At 39.7% G+C, this 18,281-nt stretch overlaps 1 protein-coding gene across 1 annotated transcript; it reads right to left on the bottom strand.

Annotated features, from left to right (window-relative positions):
* Positions 1-9,142: 9,142 nt before the first annotated feature.
* AICDA (activation induced cytidine deaminase) lies at positions 9,143-15,400 on the bottom strand. Its single transcript, XM_073681295.1, has 4 exons — positions 15,345-15,400; positions 10,709-11,130; positions 10,451-10,566; positions 9,143-10,183 (listed from the first exon to the last, which is right to left on the bottom strand). Exons 1-4 carry the CDS (start codon positions 15,392-15,394, stop codon positions 10,130-10,132), a joined length of 642 nt encoding a protein of 213 aa, XP_073537396.1. The 5' UTR covers positions 15,395-15,400; the 3' UTR covers positions 9,143-10,129.
* Positions 15,401-18,281: the final 2,881 nt, after the last annotated feature.

Genomic DNA, 18,281 nt, shown 5'->3' with positions numbered 1-18,281 from the left:
CAGGAGATTTCCTGATAAGCCTGGTCCTAGGGGATCCGGAGGATCCTCTTAGAAGGGGGGGTACTGTTAGAACCTTGCTGTTAGGTTTTTTTTCCTTTGCTGGTCACATGACCTTGTTGGCCTATTTAATCCTGCTCCGCCCTTCTGGCTTTGCTGGACTTCATTGTATATCTTTTTTCTAGCTAGCCTGTGCTCTGTATCTAACTCTGTTAGTTTGCTTGGTCTACGGACCTCTATGTTCTATCTATTTTGTTTGTTCGTCTGTCTGCTACTATTTCTGTTAGGAGGTGTCCCATATTCCTCCCAGTCCTTAGTACTTGTAGGGATTCCCTCCCCAAATCTATAGGTCTCCGTACAGACTAGATTAGGACTTTAGCAGGTCTGATCGCAGGATCAGGTTCCCTGTTACATCGTAGGGATTCAGTTGAGTCTTATAGTAGGGACAGATCTCCTCTCTTTCCTTAGCTTTGGTAGCAGAACATAACAGCCGTCACAACAGGGAGTCTCACATGCAGACCCAAGTAATGGGTTCCACCTGAAAAAAATACCTCTACTAATGCACATTTAGCTTTGGGGGGGAGGGTGAGAGCAGTTCTGCCCATTTAGGGGGCTGATCCCAGTGACGGAGAAAAGAAGCCACATGTTTAGTGGGGAGTTGGTGGAATGTCGTGAAAGAGAGAGGATCTAATCTGAGGACCTGGATCGATGGCATCTGGAGATCAGTACCAACTGGGCTGTATAAACGTGCTACAGTTTTGGGATATGTCATTGGGATTTAAACTTTCTTAAAGGACTGTTGCTACTGGATACCTGTGCTTCTATAGTTTTATCTGTCATATAGAGGATCGTGGACTGTGACTACAGACTATATTGGCTGAAGATATAAAATCTGTGGGCCAACCAACAGTTGGGAACAGTGAGTATCGCATGGCACAAAGGCAGTGGAGCTACCCCCCCCCCCGGGGAGGGAATCCTGGGACATTTGTATTTACCTGGAATTGCTGTATTACCATGGATGTAAGGAATAAAATATGGTGGCATAGTTAACCTGCCAAGGTGATTAATAAAACCCTCAATCTCAGATCTTCACACCCTTGCATGCATAGTTTTGCATTTACTTTGAGGTTCGGGCATCCCTAATGAACGATTTATGGAAATTGCTCCCCTAACATTATCCAGAGGACTCCTTTATGGGTTTTTTTTATAAGGGGACAGGAGATGTGGTGACAGTTCCCCTTTAAATCTGACCATAGGAATTGTTAATGTAATGGACTTGTACATAGGAAGGAGCGGGCACGACAAGTTGTGGTTTCAATTCCCTCTTTCTGCAGTGGAGGTCCATTCTTAGCAGAATCTGAAACTAGAGGACCGGGGGGGTTGGTGTAATGCAACTGAATGCAAGAATGGAAACAAAAAACAAACATGAGTAAACAACTAAATATAGTGTGAAAGCGGGAACGCAAGCCTCCTATGTGCCATATGTTCTTCATCAATAATACAGCCCCATGTATGGGGGTATCATACACTCCGGATTGTTGGAAATCAATGAACAAAACACATTGAAAGCCTAATTCCTCAGTAAACAGGGCTCCCCATTTACCATTTTTTTTTAGAAGTAGAAGGGACTTTTTTCTAAATGTGGATCGGCTGGTGATCAGATGAACGTCACTTTTCTGACAGGTGATCTCCCAAGCAATCATTTAGCATTAGTAAAAAAAGTTAATAAGAGAGCAAAGCATTCACCCCTGTCCTGAGTCCTTTAGAGGTGACACGTAAGCAGCTCTCATCCACATGCCCTGATAGGGACAACCCCTATAAAAATCCAATATCCTCCTTCAGATCTTGTCCATTTCATCCAACACAGTAACTCCATTGCCTCTTACACATTAGGTCCTACTAGCCACAGATGACCCCCTATAATGCCAGCCATACACAGGCCACCAGTGTCAGTCACGGGGCCCCAGTGTTTCTCCTGTGGCACTAGAATCAGTCTGTGAGCTGCCCTTGAGTTCCTCCTGGGCTGGACTTCTTGGAGTCACATGATGTCCACTCCCATTTTTCATTGTCAGGTGATTGTGATGTCTTTAAGGTCCTTCTGCTCCTGAAGTCCTTCTAATCAATGGGCAGAGTCCATTCTCTGGAGGACTGTGCTGTGATTGGGTTACCTTCCATCACCTTGCTAAATCTCTCTTGTGCCCGTTCTCTGTGGCTCTCCAATTTGGGGCAATCTCCTCTTCCTTGTTTCCACACTTCATCTCCTCCTTTGAGGGAGGTGTTTTCTTGGTATTCCTATTGGAGCCCATGTTGACTTCAAGACTCCAACTGAGTCTTCTATTCTTCAATCCAATGGCTTGTATCTCAAACCAACTATCTAATAAGATGCTGTCTGAAAGACTGAGGATCAGGGGCCCCGGCACTAGTATTTATAGGGCCACAGCTATTGTGAAGTCACAATTACATGACTACACAATAGAATAATGTACGTCACAATTGCTGACATTATTCGTATCAGCGGTGATTGTGATGTCATGTGGCTATGATGTCACAATGGGCGTGGCAGGCACCATTGATGTCAGATGCAGAATTTGTGATGTCATGTGGCCATTATGTAACTCCGTAGATTCATGTGACTTGTCAGAAGTAGATGATCTTGTATGCCACATAACAACATTGGTTTATACAGCATTGTGTTGCCAGCCATGACTGTAGTCTATTCAGTAATATGACGAGACATTAGTTTGGCAAAAATTACTGGAAAGAAATTAAATTTGACTTTTACTTACCCATGTTGAGCTAAGCAGGGATTGGACTAGAAGTTAAAGGAGTCTTTCCACCATCAGTGATGTCAGCCCTGGGCCCTGCGTCAATAGAAACCATCTGCTAGAACATTTGGCCCTTGGCACCAGAACCGCCACTCCTATGTGGGGCCATTATTCTGTGTGGAGGCCTATGTGAGGCTCATTATACAGTATGGAGGACTATGTGGGGCCCATTATTCTCTATGGAGGACTATGTGGGGCCCATTAGTCTGTATGGAGGCCTATATGAGGCTCATTATACACTATGGAGGACTATGTGAGGCCCATTATACTGTATGGAGGACTATGTGAGGCCCGTTATACACTATGGAGGACTATGTGAGGCCCATTATACTGTATGGAGGACTATGTGGGGGCCATTATTCTGTATGGAGGACTATGTGAAGCCCATTATACTGTATGGAGGACTATGTGGGGCCATTATACTGTATGGAGGACTATGTGGGGCCATTATACTGTATGGAGGACTATGTGGGGGCCATTATTCTGTATGGAAGACTATGTGAAGCCCATTATTCTGTATGGAGGACTATGTGGTGCCCATAATACTGTTTGGAGGAATATGTTGGGCCCATTATTCTGTATGGAGGATTATGTGAGGTCCATTATACTGTATACTGGTTGGCCCACAACTTTGTCCAAGTTTTTCATTTTGACCCTCTGTGTGTTTGACTTTGACATCCCTGTGCTAGAAGGACTCGAAAAGTTGTGAGTGAACCTTTACGAGACAGCCCAGGAGGAGCTCAATACTATAGTGCAAACTTTGTCAGGATGAGTATCTCTTATAATGAGCCTTTGAGACCCCACCCATGAGGAGCTCCAAAGAAGGCTGAGGCAGGATGGATATTCCTTATATACTATAAGATGTGTGTATACAGTTGAAACCAGAAGATTACATACACTATATAAAAAGACACATATGTATGTTTTTCTCAATATCTGACATGAAATCATAATAAACCTTTCCCATTTTAGGTCAATTAGGATTACTATAATTTTTAATATTTGCCAAATGCCAGAATAATGAGAGAGAGAGAATGTTTTAAGGTATTTTTATTACTTACTGCAAAGTCAAAAGTTTACATATATTTTGATTACTATGCCTTTAAACAATTCTGGACTTCCCATATGATGAGGTCATGTGTTTGGAAGCTTCTGATTTTTTTTGGCAACATCTGAGTTAATTAGAGACACACCTGTGGATGTATTTTAATGCACACCTGAAACATACTGCTTCTTTGTGTAGCATCATGGGAAAGTCTAAAGAAATCATCCAAGATATCAGGAAGAGAATTGTGGACTTGCACAAGTCTGGCTCATCCTTGGGTACAATTTCAAGATACCTGAAGGTGCCTCGTTCATCTGTACAAACACTTATACACAAGTACAAACAAGATGAGAATGTCCAGCCATCATATCGCTCAGGAAGGAGAAGGGTTCTGTGTCCCAGAGATGAACGTGCTTTGGTCCAACATGTGTATATCAACCCAAGGACAAAAGCAAAAGACCTTGTGAAGATGATGGTAAGATTGTGTCAATAACCACAATGAATCGAGTACTGTATCAACATGGGCTGAAAGACCACTCTGCTAGGAAGAAGCCATTATTCCAAAAGAAACATACAAAAGTCAGATTAATGTTTGCAAATGCACACAGGAACAAAGACCTTAATTTTTCAAGACATGTCCTGTGGTCTGATGAAACTAAAATTGAACGTTTTGGGCATAATGATCATCGTTACGTTTTGAAGAAAAAGGGAGAAGCTTGGAAGCCTAAGAACACCATCCCAACTGTGAAACACGGGGCTGGCAGTATCATGTTGTGGGGTTGTTTTACTGCAGGAGGGACTGGTTCACTTCACAAAATAGATGGCATCATGAGAAAAGAAGATTATGTGGCCCCAAAATGTTCCCCTGAATATAAATATGCAAAAAGATGTATCCATAAATAAATAATGCCTTACTCTGTGTCTCTAAATAAAAAAGACCCTCTGTGATGAATGGCACTAGAGAGATCACGCAGTACCCCACCTCTATCACCACATGTGAAGGATCCCCACTGCGCCTTCCGCCTGACGTCCCTATTATGTCAGACGGATTACATGATACGGATCCGCACTTTGCACCAACGTGATGTTCCGCACCCTCTTGGGGACACGTAAGGTCAGATTAGTACGGTTCTACAGAGATACCCCCTGTCCACACGGGTCCAGGAAGGCACTGGGGGTGAGAAGAGGTGGCCCACTCAGTCACTGACATGGCACCACACTCGCTCACATCCCTGTCAGGCTGAGAGGCCCCAGTTCCTATTAGACATAAGTCCCGGTCCGTAATGGGAATTATATTAGGCCAGAAACCAGACCCAGTAGCATGTGAGTTTAAATGTACAACGGACATGTGGATTCGTTTATCGAGACAAAAGAGCAGTCCAAGGTTAAATTATATATTTAATCACCTTAAGGGCACACTAGACAATATACACTGCTCAAAAAAATAAAGGGAACACTCAAATAACAGATCATAGATCTGAATTAATGAAATATTCTCAAATACTTTGTTCTGTACAAAATCACACAAAAATCATCAATGAAAATCAAATTTATTAACCAATGGAGGCCTGGATTTGGAGTCACCCCCAAAATAAAAGTGGAAAAACACACTACAGGCTGATCCAACTTTGATGTAATGTCCTTAAAACAAGTCAAAATGAGGCTTAGTATTGTGTGTGTCCTCCACGTGCCTGTATTACTGCCCTACAACACCTGGGCATGCTCCTAATGAGGTTGCGGATGGTCTCCTGTGGGATCTCCTCCCAGACCTGGACTAAAGCATCTGCCAACTCCTGGACAGTCTGTGGTGCAACGTGACGTTGGTGGATGGAGCGAGACATGATGTCCCAGATGTGCTCAATCGGATTCAGGTCTGGGGAACGGGCGGGCCAGTCCATAGCTTCAATGCCTTCTTCTTGCAGGAACTGCTGACATACACCAGCCACATAAGGTCTGGCATTGTCCTGCATTAGGAGGAACCCAGGGCCAACCGCACCAGCATATGGTCTCACAAGGGGTCTGAGGATCTCATCTCGGTACCTAATGGCGGTCAGGCTACCTCTGGCGAGCACATGTAGGGCTGTGCGGCCCTCCAAAGAAATGCCACTCCACACCATTACTGACCCACTGCCAAACCGGTCATGCTGAAGGATGTTGCAGGCAGCAGATCGCTCTCCACGGCGTCTCCAGACTCTGTCACGTCTGTCACGTCTGTCACATGTGCTCAGTGTGAACCTGCTTTCATCTGTGAAGAGCACAGGGTGCCAGTGGCGACTTTGCCAATCCTGGTGTTCTGTGGCCAATGCCAAACGTCCTGCACGGTATTGGGCTGTGAGCACAACCCCCGTCTGTGGATGTCGGGCCCTCATACCACCCTCATGGAGTCGGTTTCTAACCGTTTGTGTAGAGACATGCACCCCCTGGCCTGCTGGAGGTCATTTTGCAGGGCTCTGGCAGTGCTCCTCCTGTTCCTCCTTGCACAAAGGCGGAGGTAGCTGTCCTGCTGCTGGGTTGTTGCCCTCCTATAGCCCCCTCCACGTCTCCTGGTGTACTGACCTGTCTCCTGGTAACGCCTCCAGCCTTTGGACACTACGCTGACAGACAGCAAGCCTTCTTCTCACAGCTCGCATTGATGTGCCATCCTGGATGAGCTGCACTACCTGAGCAACGTCTGTGGGTTGTAGAGTCCGTCTCATGCTACCACGAGTGTGAAAGCACAACCAACATTCAAAAGTGACCAAAACATCAGCAGAAAGCATTGGTACTGAGATGTGGTCTGTGGTCCCCACCTGCAGAACCACTCCTTTATTGAGGGTGTCTTGATAATTGCCAATAATTTCCATCTATTGTCTATTCCATTTGCACAACAGCATGTGAAATTGATTGTCAATCAGTGTGGCTTCCTAAGTGGACAGTTTGATTTCACAGAAGTTTGATTTACTTGGAGTTATATTCTGTTGTTTAAGTGTTCCCTTTATTTTTTTTAGCAGTGTACTATATACATTAGGGTTAAACATACATAATGGTCAGAGATGTAAACACAATAGTACTGGTACAAAAGATATAAGCAGATATTAAGAGTCAGTTACCAGTCGGATAAAAGGCCTGGCTTGCAGGGGAGGGGCTGCCACATGGGAGGCTTGTGGTTCCCTCTGTTGGGTGACTTCTCTCACACGTTGTGTTGTCATGACCTCCCAGAGAAAAAGACATAGGCCAAGAGCTGCAGGAGCTTTTTAACCCCTCTGGGTCACCCCATTCTGCCCCTGGGCTTGACCCAAATCTCCACCCCGGCTTCTAGCAGCTAGAAACTCCAGAAACTATGATGGGTCATAACTCCTGAATTTACAGTCCTAGGGAGCCGATACTGGTGTCATCTGATCCAGCCAGGCCCCTGCTACACATGGAGACTAAACACAGTGGCCCTAGGGGTTTTTGAATGGCTGTGCAATGTATCTCCCTATCCCTATGTGCTAGACTGGGTCGAGACCCAGGCGGATTTTCCCCATGTTCTTGGGATTTCAAAAATATATTTGAGGTATGCCTAGGACGTATAGTATTTCCATAACTTGATATGGAATTCCTATCTGTCCAACTAAAGGAAAACCACATGGCAACATTCCTTTGTTCTGTGTTGTTCTTGCTTGAGGTGTGCTATTTGTAACTCACAGTATCTTGACCCCCCCTCCTCCTCCAGCTGCTCAGGGTCCTGTTACAACTTCACACTGAAGGGGCTTTATAATCCTCTGCCAAATAGGATGCAATGATTGACATGGAATTATATCTCCAATATTCTTCACACCCTCATACTGAATAAATATTGCCCCACAAGGCAAATATGGCATACTAGGTTTAAAATAAAGAAAAACACCTCTCACTGTACCTGATACAAATATGCCCCAAAAATTATCGTAAACCCCCAGTAATACATACCCTGCATCTTCACACACAGTCACTCACAAGTGATGAGGTAATAGGATTAACACCATACCTCTGTCTAAGATATTCACTCCAGCATGTAAGGTGTTAAACAGATGGGATTGGAGTTCTCTCTAATCCAGGCTGTTACAGCAGGATCCCAGCTGTCAATCACCACCGGGCTCCCAGAGTGATGGCACCAGTGCAGCTCCTGATTCCCGAGTCGCATATACTATGTACATGGTATAGGGTTTCTAATATTTTTTTTCCCCATTGTAGTTCATAGCCGATGCTTACATTCACATATATCTGCAAACGGGGGTGTAAAAGGTCTTATGTGAAAAGTCAGGGAAGTTCTGAAAAATTGGTGAGATTTTTCTTCAGTACAGGACTATTGAATGCGTCCATCCGGTAATCTGCAATATTTTGTAAACTTACAGTTGTCTGAATTCTAGTAAAAATGAGGTTAGAGATACAAATTTCAGCAAAAAAAAAATCAATTCACACACAATTTTCAAACTTAAAATACTTTTGTTATTTATTTATTTATTTATTTATTTATATATGATACTTATACATTATATCAACAATGTTTAACATCTCAAAAAGAAAACAATCAAGGAAGATGAATTAACAAGCTTTATGTGTCAGTAAAATTCACATCAATGATAAAGGAAATATTCTAAAATTATAAGATGAGGACAGTAAGAAATGAAAGGCTCTGTATATACAGTAACTACGAAAATACTGCCCCGATATGAGACTATAACTACTATAATGCTGACCCTATATTAAAGAAATATAAGAATATAACTATTATACTGCTCCCTATAAACAAGTATATAACTGGTATTATATTGCTCCTATGTACAAGAATATCACTACCATAATACTGCCCCTATGTACAAGAATATAACTACTATAATACTGCTCCTATGTACAAGAATATTAGTACTATAATACTGCTCCTATGTATAAGAATATAACTACTATAATACTGCTCCTATGTACAAGAATATATCTACTATAATACTGCTCCTACGTACAAGAATAGAACTATTATAATACTGCTCCCTATGTACAAGAATATAACTACTACAATACTGCCCCTATGTACAAGAATATTAGTACTATAATACTGCTCCTATGTATAAGAATATGACTACTATAATACTGCCCCCATGTACAAGAATATAACTACTATAATACTGCCCCCTATGTACAAGAATATAACTACTATAATACTGCTCCTATGTACAAGAATATAACTACTATAATACTGCTCCTATGTACAAGAATATAACTACTATAATACTGCTTCTATGTACAAGAATATAACTACTATAATACTGCTCCTATGTACAAGAATATAACTACTATAATACTGCTCCTATGTACAAGAATATAACTACTATAATGCTGCTCATATGTACAAGAATATAACTACTATAATACTGCTCATATGTACAAGAATATAACTGCTATAATACTGCTCCTATGTACAAGAATATATCTACTATAATACTGCTCCTATGTACAAGAATATAACAACTATAATACTGCCCCCTATGTACAAGAATATAACTACTATAATACTGCCCCCTATGTACAAGAATATCACTACTATAATACTGCTCCTATGTAGAAGAATATAACTACTATAATACTGTCCCTATGTACAAGAATATAACTACTATAATACTGCCTCCTATGTACAAGAATATAACTACTATAATACTGCCCCCTATGTACAAGAATATCACTACTATAATACTGCTCCTATGTACAAGAATATAACTACTATAATACTGTCCCTATGTACAAGAATATAACTACTATAATACTGCTCCTATATACAAGTATATAACTACTATAATACTGCATCTATGTACAAGAATATAACTACTATAATACTGCCCCCTATGTACAAGAATATAACTACTATATTACTGTCCCCTATGTACAAGAATATAACTGCTATAATACTGCATCTATGTACAAGAATATAACTACTATAATACTGCTCCTATGTACAAGAATATAACTACTATAATACTGCCCCTATGTACAAGAATATAACTACTATAATACTGCTCCTATGTACAAGAATATAACTACTCTAATACTGCTCCTATGTACAAGAATATAACTACTATAATACTGCTCCTATGTACAAGAATATAACTACTATAATACTGCTCCTATATACAAGTATATAACCACTATAATATACATGAAGGTTCTCTGTTGATATTGGATGTAATTTCCGCTCTTTTGCAGTATTTACTGAAGATTTTGCCCTTTCTTGCACTGAAGTTTTGAATCTAAATCTGTTTTGCCTTGATCCTTAAAGTCCCAGAAGATCAAATGCTTCATGTAAGTCTTCCATGTCATACGGAGGCTGTATGGAAAGAAGGAATATTGGGTTAGTCTTCAAGAGAACCTGAAATATCAGAATATTATAATTGTAGAGGTCTCTTTGCACCGCCTAGTGGTTGCCAGTGGTGCTGCATATTTTTATTTTATTTTGCTGCAATTCCCTAAATATATTTACAAGCTGAGTTTTTTTTTCTAATGTGAATATTCCTTTAAAGTCCTGTAAATTATTATATCATTTTATATATATATATATATATATATATATATATATATATATACTTGTATTTACCTCTAAGATGCGCCTCAGTTTCCTGGAGAGTCTCACCGAGTTCTCATGCAGTCCATCCCACGCCTCAAACCTTTGCTCACGAGTCTCCACGAAGGTGTTCCAACAGTAGAAGTAGTCTACGAAAGATTAAAAATATAAGAAATGATGTTCTCTGTGCAGATGTAGCAGAGTCGAATGTGTCATTTAACGGAAGCTATGATGACAATCAGATAGGGGGGCTTTGGTATCTGGGCGCCATCACTCCTCTCATATCTTTACCTTTGTAACTCATGACTGCCAGTCGCGCCCCCGCCCTCTGCAGCCTCCGCAGACCCTCGGGCTCCGCGTTCCGATCCTCACAGAAGTACAGTCTGGCGCTGAAGATGCGGAGGGTCAGGTTAGGGTGGTTGCGCAGAAATTCGGTAGTGCGCCGGGCACAGTCGTAGCACGGGCTCCACGAGCTGAACCAGGTGACCCGGAACGCCCTGTTTGGATCATGCCCCAACCAGATGGACAGGTAGCGCAGGAACAGGATCTCTGCATGGCAATTAATTCGGTTGCGCAGGTAGCCAAAGTCCATGGCACAGGAGACGGAGCTGTACCGGCGCTTGACTATGTAACACAAGTAGGTCTCATGCCGACCTCGTGCCCAGCGGAGGTTCTTGTAGTGGTACAGGAACTTGTGACGCTTCAAGAGCAAACTACAGGGTGAAGGAAGTTTATAATGTTAGATGGATCCTGGAAGGAATGCTACAACAATGCATAAAACTGTATACCATACTAGTCACAGCTGAGGGTTTGCTACAATTGTATCTATTCTAGACAATCATCTGTGAGCTAAAAACATCAGCTGCACAATGTTAGCTAAAATGTATCAGTCTGGAGTGTAGGTGATAGAACATCAGCTGCACAATGTTAGCTAAAACGTATCAGTCTGGAGTGTAGATGATAGAACATCAGCTGCACAATGTTAGCTAAAACGTATCAGTCTGGAGTGTAGATGATAGAATATCAGCTGCACAATGTTAGCTAAAATGTATCAGTCTGGAGTGTAGGTGATAGAACATCAGCTGCACAATGTTAGCTAAAATGTATCAGTCTGGAGTGTAGATGATAGAACATCAGCTGCACAATGTTAGCTAAAATGTATCAGTCTGGAGTGTAGATGATAGAACATCAGCTGCACAATGTTAGCTAAAATGTATCAGTCTGGAGTGTAGATGATAGAACATCAGCTGCACAATGTTAGCTAAAATGTATCAGTCTGGAGTGTAGGTGATAGAACATCAGCTGCACAATGTTAGCTAAAACGTATCAGTCTGGAGTGTAGATGATAGAACATCAGCTGCACAATGTTAGCTAAAACGTATCAGTCTGGAGTGTAGATGATAGAACATCAGCTGCACAATGTTAGCTAAAACGTATCAGTCTGGAGTGTAGATGATAGAACATCAGCTGCACAATGTTAGCTAAAACGTATCAGTCTGGAGTGTAGATGATAGAACATCAGCTGTACAATGTTAGCTAAAATGTATCAGTCTGGAGTGTAGATGATAGAACATCAGCTGCACAATGTTAGCTAAAACGTATCAGTCTGGAGTGTAGATGATAGAACATCAGCTGCACAATGTTAGCTAAAATGTATCAGTCTGGAGTGTAGATGATAGAACATCAGCTGCAAAATGTTAGCTAAAATGTATCAGTCTGGAGTGTAGATGATAGAACATCAGCTGCACAATGTTAGCTAAAACGTAGCAGTCTGGAGTGTAGATGATAGAACATCAGCTGCAAAATGTTAGCTAAAATGTATCAGTCTGGAGTGTAGATGATAGAACATCAGCTGCACAATGTTAGCTAAAACGTAGCAGTCTGGAGTGTAGATGATAGAACATCAGCTGCACAATGTTAGCAAAAATGTATCAGTCTGGAGTGTAGGTGATAGAATATCAGCTGCATAATGTTAGCTAAAATGTATCAGTCTGGAGTGTAGGTGATAGAACATCAGCTGCACAATGTTAGCTAAAACGTATCAGTCTGGAGTGTAGATGATAGAGGATTGGATGGAACTGTAACAAACCCTCAGCTATGGCTTGTCTGACCCAGGAGCAAAAAACTACACGGCAGATTTATTAAAATTTGTAAAGTGCTGCGGAATATGTTGACGCTATAAAAATAAAAACTATTATTATTATTATTATTTATTAATGCTGCAGTAATTTAGGCAGCCTAGAATTAGGTCTATGCTAGAAATAAACCGTGGACACTACAGCGCCCTGTACTGTGTGTGTAGTGGCCATTCCTGGATACTGCAGCTCAGCTTTCATTGACTTCAATAGGAACTGAACTGCAGTACCCCAGGACAGCCACTATGCAGTCTATGGCGCTGTTTACACCCAGGTATCACTGGAGCTTGTACTGATGATCAGTGGGGATGCTGGTTTTTAGACTGTGCTGAAAATGATCCCAGGAATTGGTCATAAATAAATCAGTCCTGGACAACCCCTTTAATAAATGTGGTGTCCTGCACGGCTCCCAGAATCGTGCCGCATTTTGGATAGTAATCTCTTATAATGGAGAATGGAGCGCACCAGAGGACAGTGTATAATGTTATCCTAGTTTTTTCTTTCTGCTGACAGTAAACTATAAGGATCATGCCTTACTGAAGAGGATGCATGGCTTAAAACACGCCACCATGTACCAATTTGTAACAAAATTTGGTGCAAAGTAACAGTGGTGCAAATTAGAGCAAAGTGTACTAACAGGAGAGTTTTCTCCTGGCGCAGCCGCTGTGATAAATCCCCGTGCTTCTCAGATTGTCTGCTCCAGGGTTACACTGGCTAAATGTTGGACAGAGTTAGTTTCTCTGATTCTTTGTCTATTTTAATTTGTAAATTACTTATATGATAATAATACAATTTGTAACGAGTCTCTGCTCTTCCTGGTGGTCATTGGTGGTACTGCAGTCTTTAATATTTTAGGGATAATCTATAATATTGCCAATTTAATTATTTTAAAATAGCGAATATACCAGTATTAAGTGTCAGTGTATCTCCTGTAAATATTCTGGAACCTAAACAAATCCCACCTGGAGACTTCAGGATCCAGAACAACGGCACTTGGGATTGTAGAGTAATACCAAAATTACTATTCAAAATAATGACACTGAAACTGTGAAAACCTGACACTTAAAGATTCTTCATCAATGACAAAGTAACTCAAGAAGATCCAGGGCTATCCACTGACAGGAATCTAGAACATGAACCCTCGGGGGATGAAAAAATCTGCATAAACACTGTAAGGTTCAGCACAATATATAGAATAATGACACTGATACTCGGGGTGCAGGATAATTACACTGAAACTGTGAAAACCTGACACTTCAGATCCTTCATCAATGACAAAGGGCTATCCACTGACAGGAATCTAGAACATGAACCCGAGGGGACGAACAAATCTACATAAACACTGTAAGATTCAGAGCAATATACAGAATATAGAATAATGACACTGATACTTGGGGTGCAGGATGACACTGACACTCGGGGTAGAGGATAATGACACTGACACTCGGGCTACAGGATAATGACACTGACACTCGGGGTACAGGATAATGACACTAGCACTCAGGGTACAGGATAATGACACTGATACTCAGGGTACAGGATAATGACACTGATACTCAGGGTACAGGATAATGACACTGATACTTGGGGTGCAGGATGACACTGACACTCGGGGTACAGGACAATGACACTGACACTCGGGGTACAGGATAATGACACTAGCACTCAGGGTACAGGATAATGACACTGATACTCAGGGTACAGGATAATGACACTGATACTCGGGGTACAGGATAATGACACCAACACTCAGGGTACAGGATAATGACACTGACACTTGGGGTACAGGATAATGACACTGACACTAGGGGTACAGGATAATGACACTGACACTCGGGGTACAGGATAATGACACTGACACTCGGGGTATAGAACAATGACACCGACACTCGGGGTAGAGGATAATGACACTGACACTTAGGTTACGGGGTACAGGACTGTGACGCAGAGTGTGATACAGTGACACATTGACATGTGAAGAATGAATGAGATCACTTCTGGCTCTAGATTCAGTACATCAGCACTGGGAATCTAGAATAATTACACACAGATGTTAATTTTTAGATAAGAATGAAGAACTGCAGTCCACCGAGAATCAGTAATTCTGAAAGTATGAATGAAATGCGGAGAGGTTGCCCGTCTGTGTCTCTGATGTTGCTTTATATCAATATGTAACATAAGGAAAAGTAACACATGTGCAATACAGATGAGAAGAATGAGATAATAGAGAAAAAAATGTATAAATAAGGATAGATGTAAATATATATATATATATATATATATATATATATATATATATATATAAATATATATCTAATAAAGAACTAACAATAAAATAGTAATACCAAGAAAATCAGCACAACCCCAAAATGTTTAAAAAGACATAGACATTTTTGAAAAACATAAAACAATTTTCTACAAACTGATTTTAAACTAAAAACTAAACTAAAGAAAAGCTTGCATTCTCTGAATGTGCAGCGGTATACACTGCCGTGTATTATAAATATGAAGGCACGGTATTATTAATAACCGCCCTACTTACTGTACAGTCACTCATCTGTGAGAATCACTGTAAAAGCTTCACTCTGAGTCAGGAAGGACTGAGATGAGTCCATCAAATTTGCAAAAAATGTTGACATTCTCGTTGTTAGTAAGAGAAGGCGCCGCTGCTATTTGCAAACTGCTAAAGATAATTGTAGATTTCTGTGTTGTTTACAATGACAAAGAGTAAAAAACTCAGCAAGTAGGACGAAGACTCATAGTGATAGCAGGAGGGATGATGGGGGTCTCACCTGTCCATTTCTGGGGCTCTGCACCGTGCCTCTGAGTCACTCCGGGGCATGAAGCATCCTTAAAATACCCTGTATGACGTCACCCAACCCCCAATTTATTTGTCATAGTCAACGGTCAGGATTCAAAAATGTACAAAGCCTCCGAAAACTTGTTTACAGCCCGATCAGTTCCTCCTCTAGAAATAAATGTGAATGATGTTCTCGGTGATTAGCTCCTCGCCCATTGTACCGTGATATCTTGTGACAGACCCAACGCAAACATCTCCTAAGTTTGGTTTTTCTTCTACCATGGGCTTGGAGAAACTAGAAGTCGATTAATGTTGCATAACTGAAAAGCAGTGACCACCTCCTCAGATCTGGGCAGTGGATGCATGACCTTTTTTAATTATTTTGCGAAACATGGTCTATCTGTGCAAAGTAGAATGGAAGTAAGCACAAGTGATTAAGTGATTCTTGAGAAGATACAGAAATTAAACACCAAAAAGGTCTCCAAATTCTGCTGCTTGTTACCCTCGCCGTTTTTATATATAGAATGCAGTATTATAGTAGTTATATTCTTGTACATAGGAGCAGTATTATAGTAGTTATATTCTTGTACATAGGAGCAGTATTATAGTAGTTATATTCTTGTACATAGGAGCAGTATTATAGTAGTTATATTCTTGTACATAGGGGGCAGTATTATAGTAGTTATATTCTTGTACATAGGGGCAGTATTATAGTAGTTATATTCTTGTACATAGAGCAGTATTATAGTAGTTATATTCTTGTACATAGGGGGCAGTATTATAGTAGTTATATTCTTGTACATAAGAGCAGTATTATAGTAGTTATATTCTTGTACATAGGGGGCAGCATTATAGTAGTTATATTCTTGTACATAGGAGCAGTATTATAGTAGTTATATTCTTGTACATAGAGCAGTATTATAGTAGTTATATTCTTGTACATAGGGGCAGTATTATAGTAGTTATATTCTTGTACATAGGGGGCAGTATTATAGTAGTTATATTCTTGTACATAGGGGCAGTATTATAGTAGTTATATTCTTGTACATAGGGGGCAGCATTATATTAGTTATATTCTTGTACATAGGAGCAGTATTATAGTAGTTATATTCTTGTACATAGGGGGCAGTATTATAGTAGTTATATTCTTGTACATAGGGGCAGTATTATAGTAGTTATATTCTTGTACATAGGGGGCAGCATTATAGTAGTTATATTCTTGTACATAGGAGCAGTATTATAGTAGTTATATTCTTGTACATATAGCAGTATTATAGTAGTTATATTCTTGTATATAGGAGCAGTATTATAGTAGTTATATTCTTGTATATAGGAGCAGTATTATAGTAGTCATATTCTTGTACATAGGAGCAGTATTATAGTAGTTATATTCTTGTACATAGGAGCAGTATTATAGTAGTTATGTTCTTGTACATAGGAGCAGTATTATAGTAGTTATATTCTTGTACATAGGTGCAGTATTATAGTAGTTATATTCTTGTACATTTGGGACAGTATTATAGTAGTTATATTCTTGTACGTAAGAGCAGTATTATAGTAGTTATATTCTTGTACATAGGAGCAGTATTATAGTAGTTATATTCTTGTACATAGGGAGCAGTATTATAGTAGTTATATTCTTGTACATAGGGGCAGTATTATAGTATTTATATTCTTGTACATAGGGGGCAGTATTATAGTAGTTATATTCTTGTAAATAGGGGGTAGTATTATAGTAGTTATATTCTTGTACATAGGGGGCAGTATTATAGTAGTTATATTCTTGTACATAGGAGCAGTATTATAGTAGTTATATTCTTGTACATAGAGCAGTATTATAGTAGTTATATTCTTGTATATAGGAGCAGTATTATAGTAGTTATATTCTTGTATATAGGAGCAGTATTATAGTAGTCATATTCTTGTACATAGGAGCAGTATTATAGTAGTTATATTCTTGTACATAGGAGCAGTATTATAGTAGTTATATTCTTGTATATAGGAGCAGTATTATAGTAGTTATATTCTTGTATATAGGAGCAGTATTATAGTAGTCATATTCTTGTACATAGGAGCAGTATTATAGTAGTTATATTCTTGTACATAGGAAACAGTATTATAGTAGTTATATTCTTGTATATAGGAGCAGTATTATAGTAGTTATATTCTTGTATATAGGAGCAGTATTATAGCAGTCATATTCTTGTACATAGGAGCAGTATTATAGTAGTCATATTCTTGTACATAGGGAGCAATATTATAGTAGTTATATTCTTGTACATAGGGGCAGTATTATAGTAGTTATATTATTGTACATAGGGGCAGTATTATAGTAGTTATATTCTTGTATATAGGAGCAGTATTATAGTAGTCATATTCTTGTACATAGGAGCAGTATTATAGTAGTTATATTCTTGTACATAGGGGGTAGTATTATAGTAGTTATATTCTTGTATATAGGAGCAGTATTATAGTAGTTATATTCTTGTATATAGGAGCAGTATTATAGTAGTCATATTCTTGTACATAGGAGCAGTATTATAGTAGTTATATTCTTGTATATAGGAGCAGTATTACAGTAGTTATATTCTTGTACATAGGGGGCAGTATTATAGTAGTTATATTCTTGTACATATGGAGCAGTATTATAGTAGTTATATTCTTGTATATAGGAGAAGTATTATAGTAGTTATATTCTTGTATATAGGAGCAGTATTATAGTAGTCATATTCTTGTACATAGGAGCAGTATTATAGTAGTTATATTCTTGTACATAGGAAACAGTATTATAGTAGTTATATTCTTGTATATAGGAGCAGTATTATAGTAGTTATATTCTTGTATATAGGAGCAGTATTATAGCAGTCATATTCTTGTACATAGGAGCAGTATTATAGTAGTCATATTCTTGTACATAGGGAGCAATATT

The sequence above is a fragment of the Phyllobates terribilis genome, unplaced genomic scaffold (genome assembly GCF_046119375.1).
Source record: "Phyllobates terribilis strain yellow unplaced genomic scaffold, ASM4611937v1 Scaffold_5__5_contigs__length_657084704, whole genome shotgun sequence".
Lineage (NCBI taxonomy): Eukaryota > Metazoa > Chordata > Amphibia > Anura > Dendrobatidae > Phyllobates > Phyllobates terribilis.
Note: the sequence above shows the minus strand (reverse complement) of the source record. Positions and strands in the feature narration are given on the sequence as shown.

Excerpts from the sequence above, each read along its gene's own strand:
- AICDA (XM_073681295.1), bottom strand. The coding sequence starts at position 15,394 with ATGCCCCGGAGTGACTCAGAGGCACGGTGCAGAGCCCCAGAAATGGAC. Across the intron at positions 11,131-15,344 it reads AGAGCCCCAGAAATGGACAG|TTTGCTCTTGAAGCGTCACA; the intron begins GTGAGACCCCCA and ends TTCACCCTGTAG. Across the intron at positions 10,184-10,450 it reads AACTGAGGCGCATCTTAGAG|CCTCCGTATGACATGGAAGA; the intron begins GTAAATACAAGT and ends CTTTCCATACAG.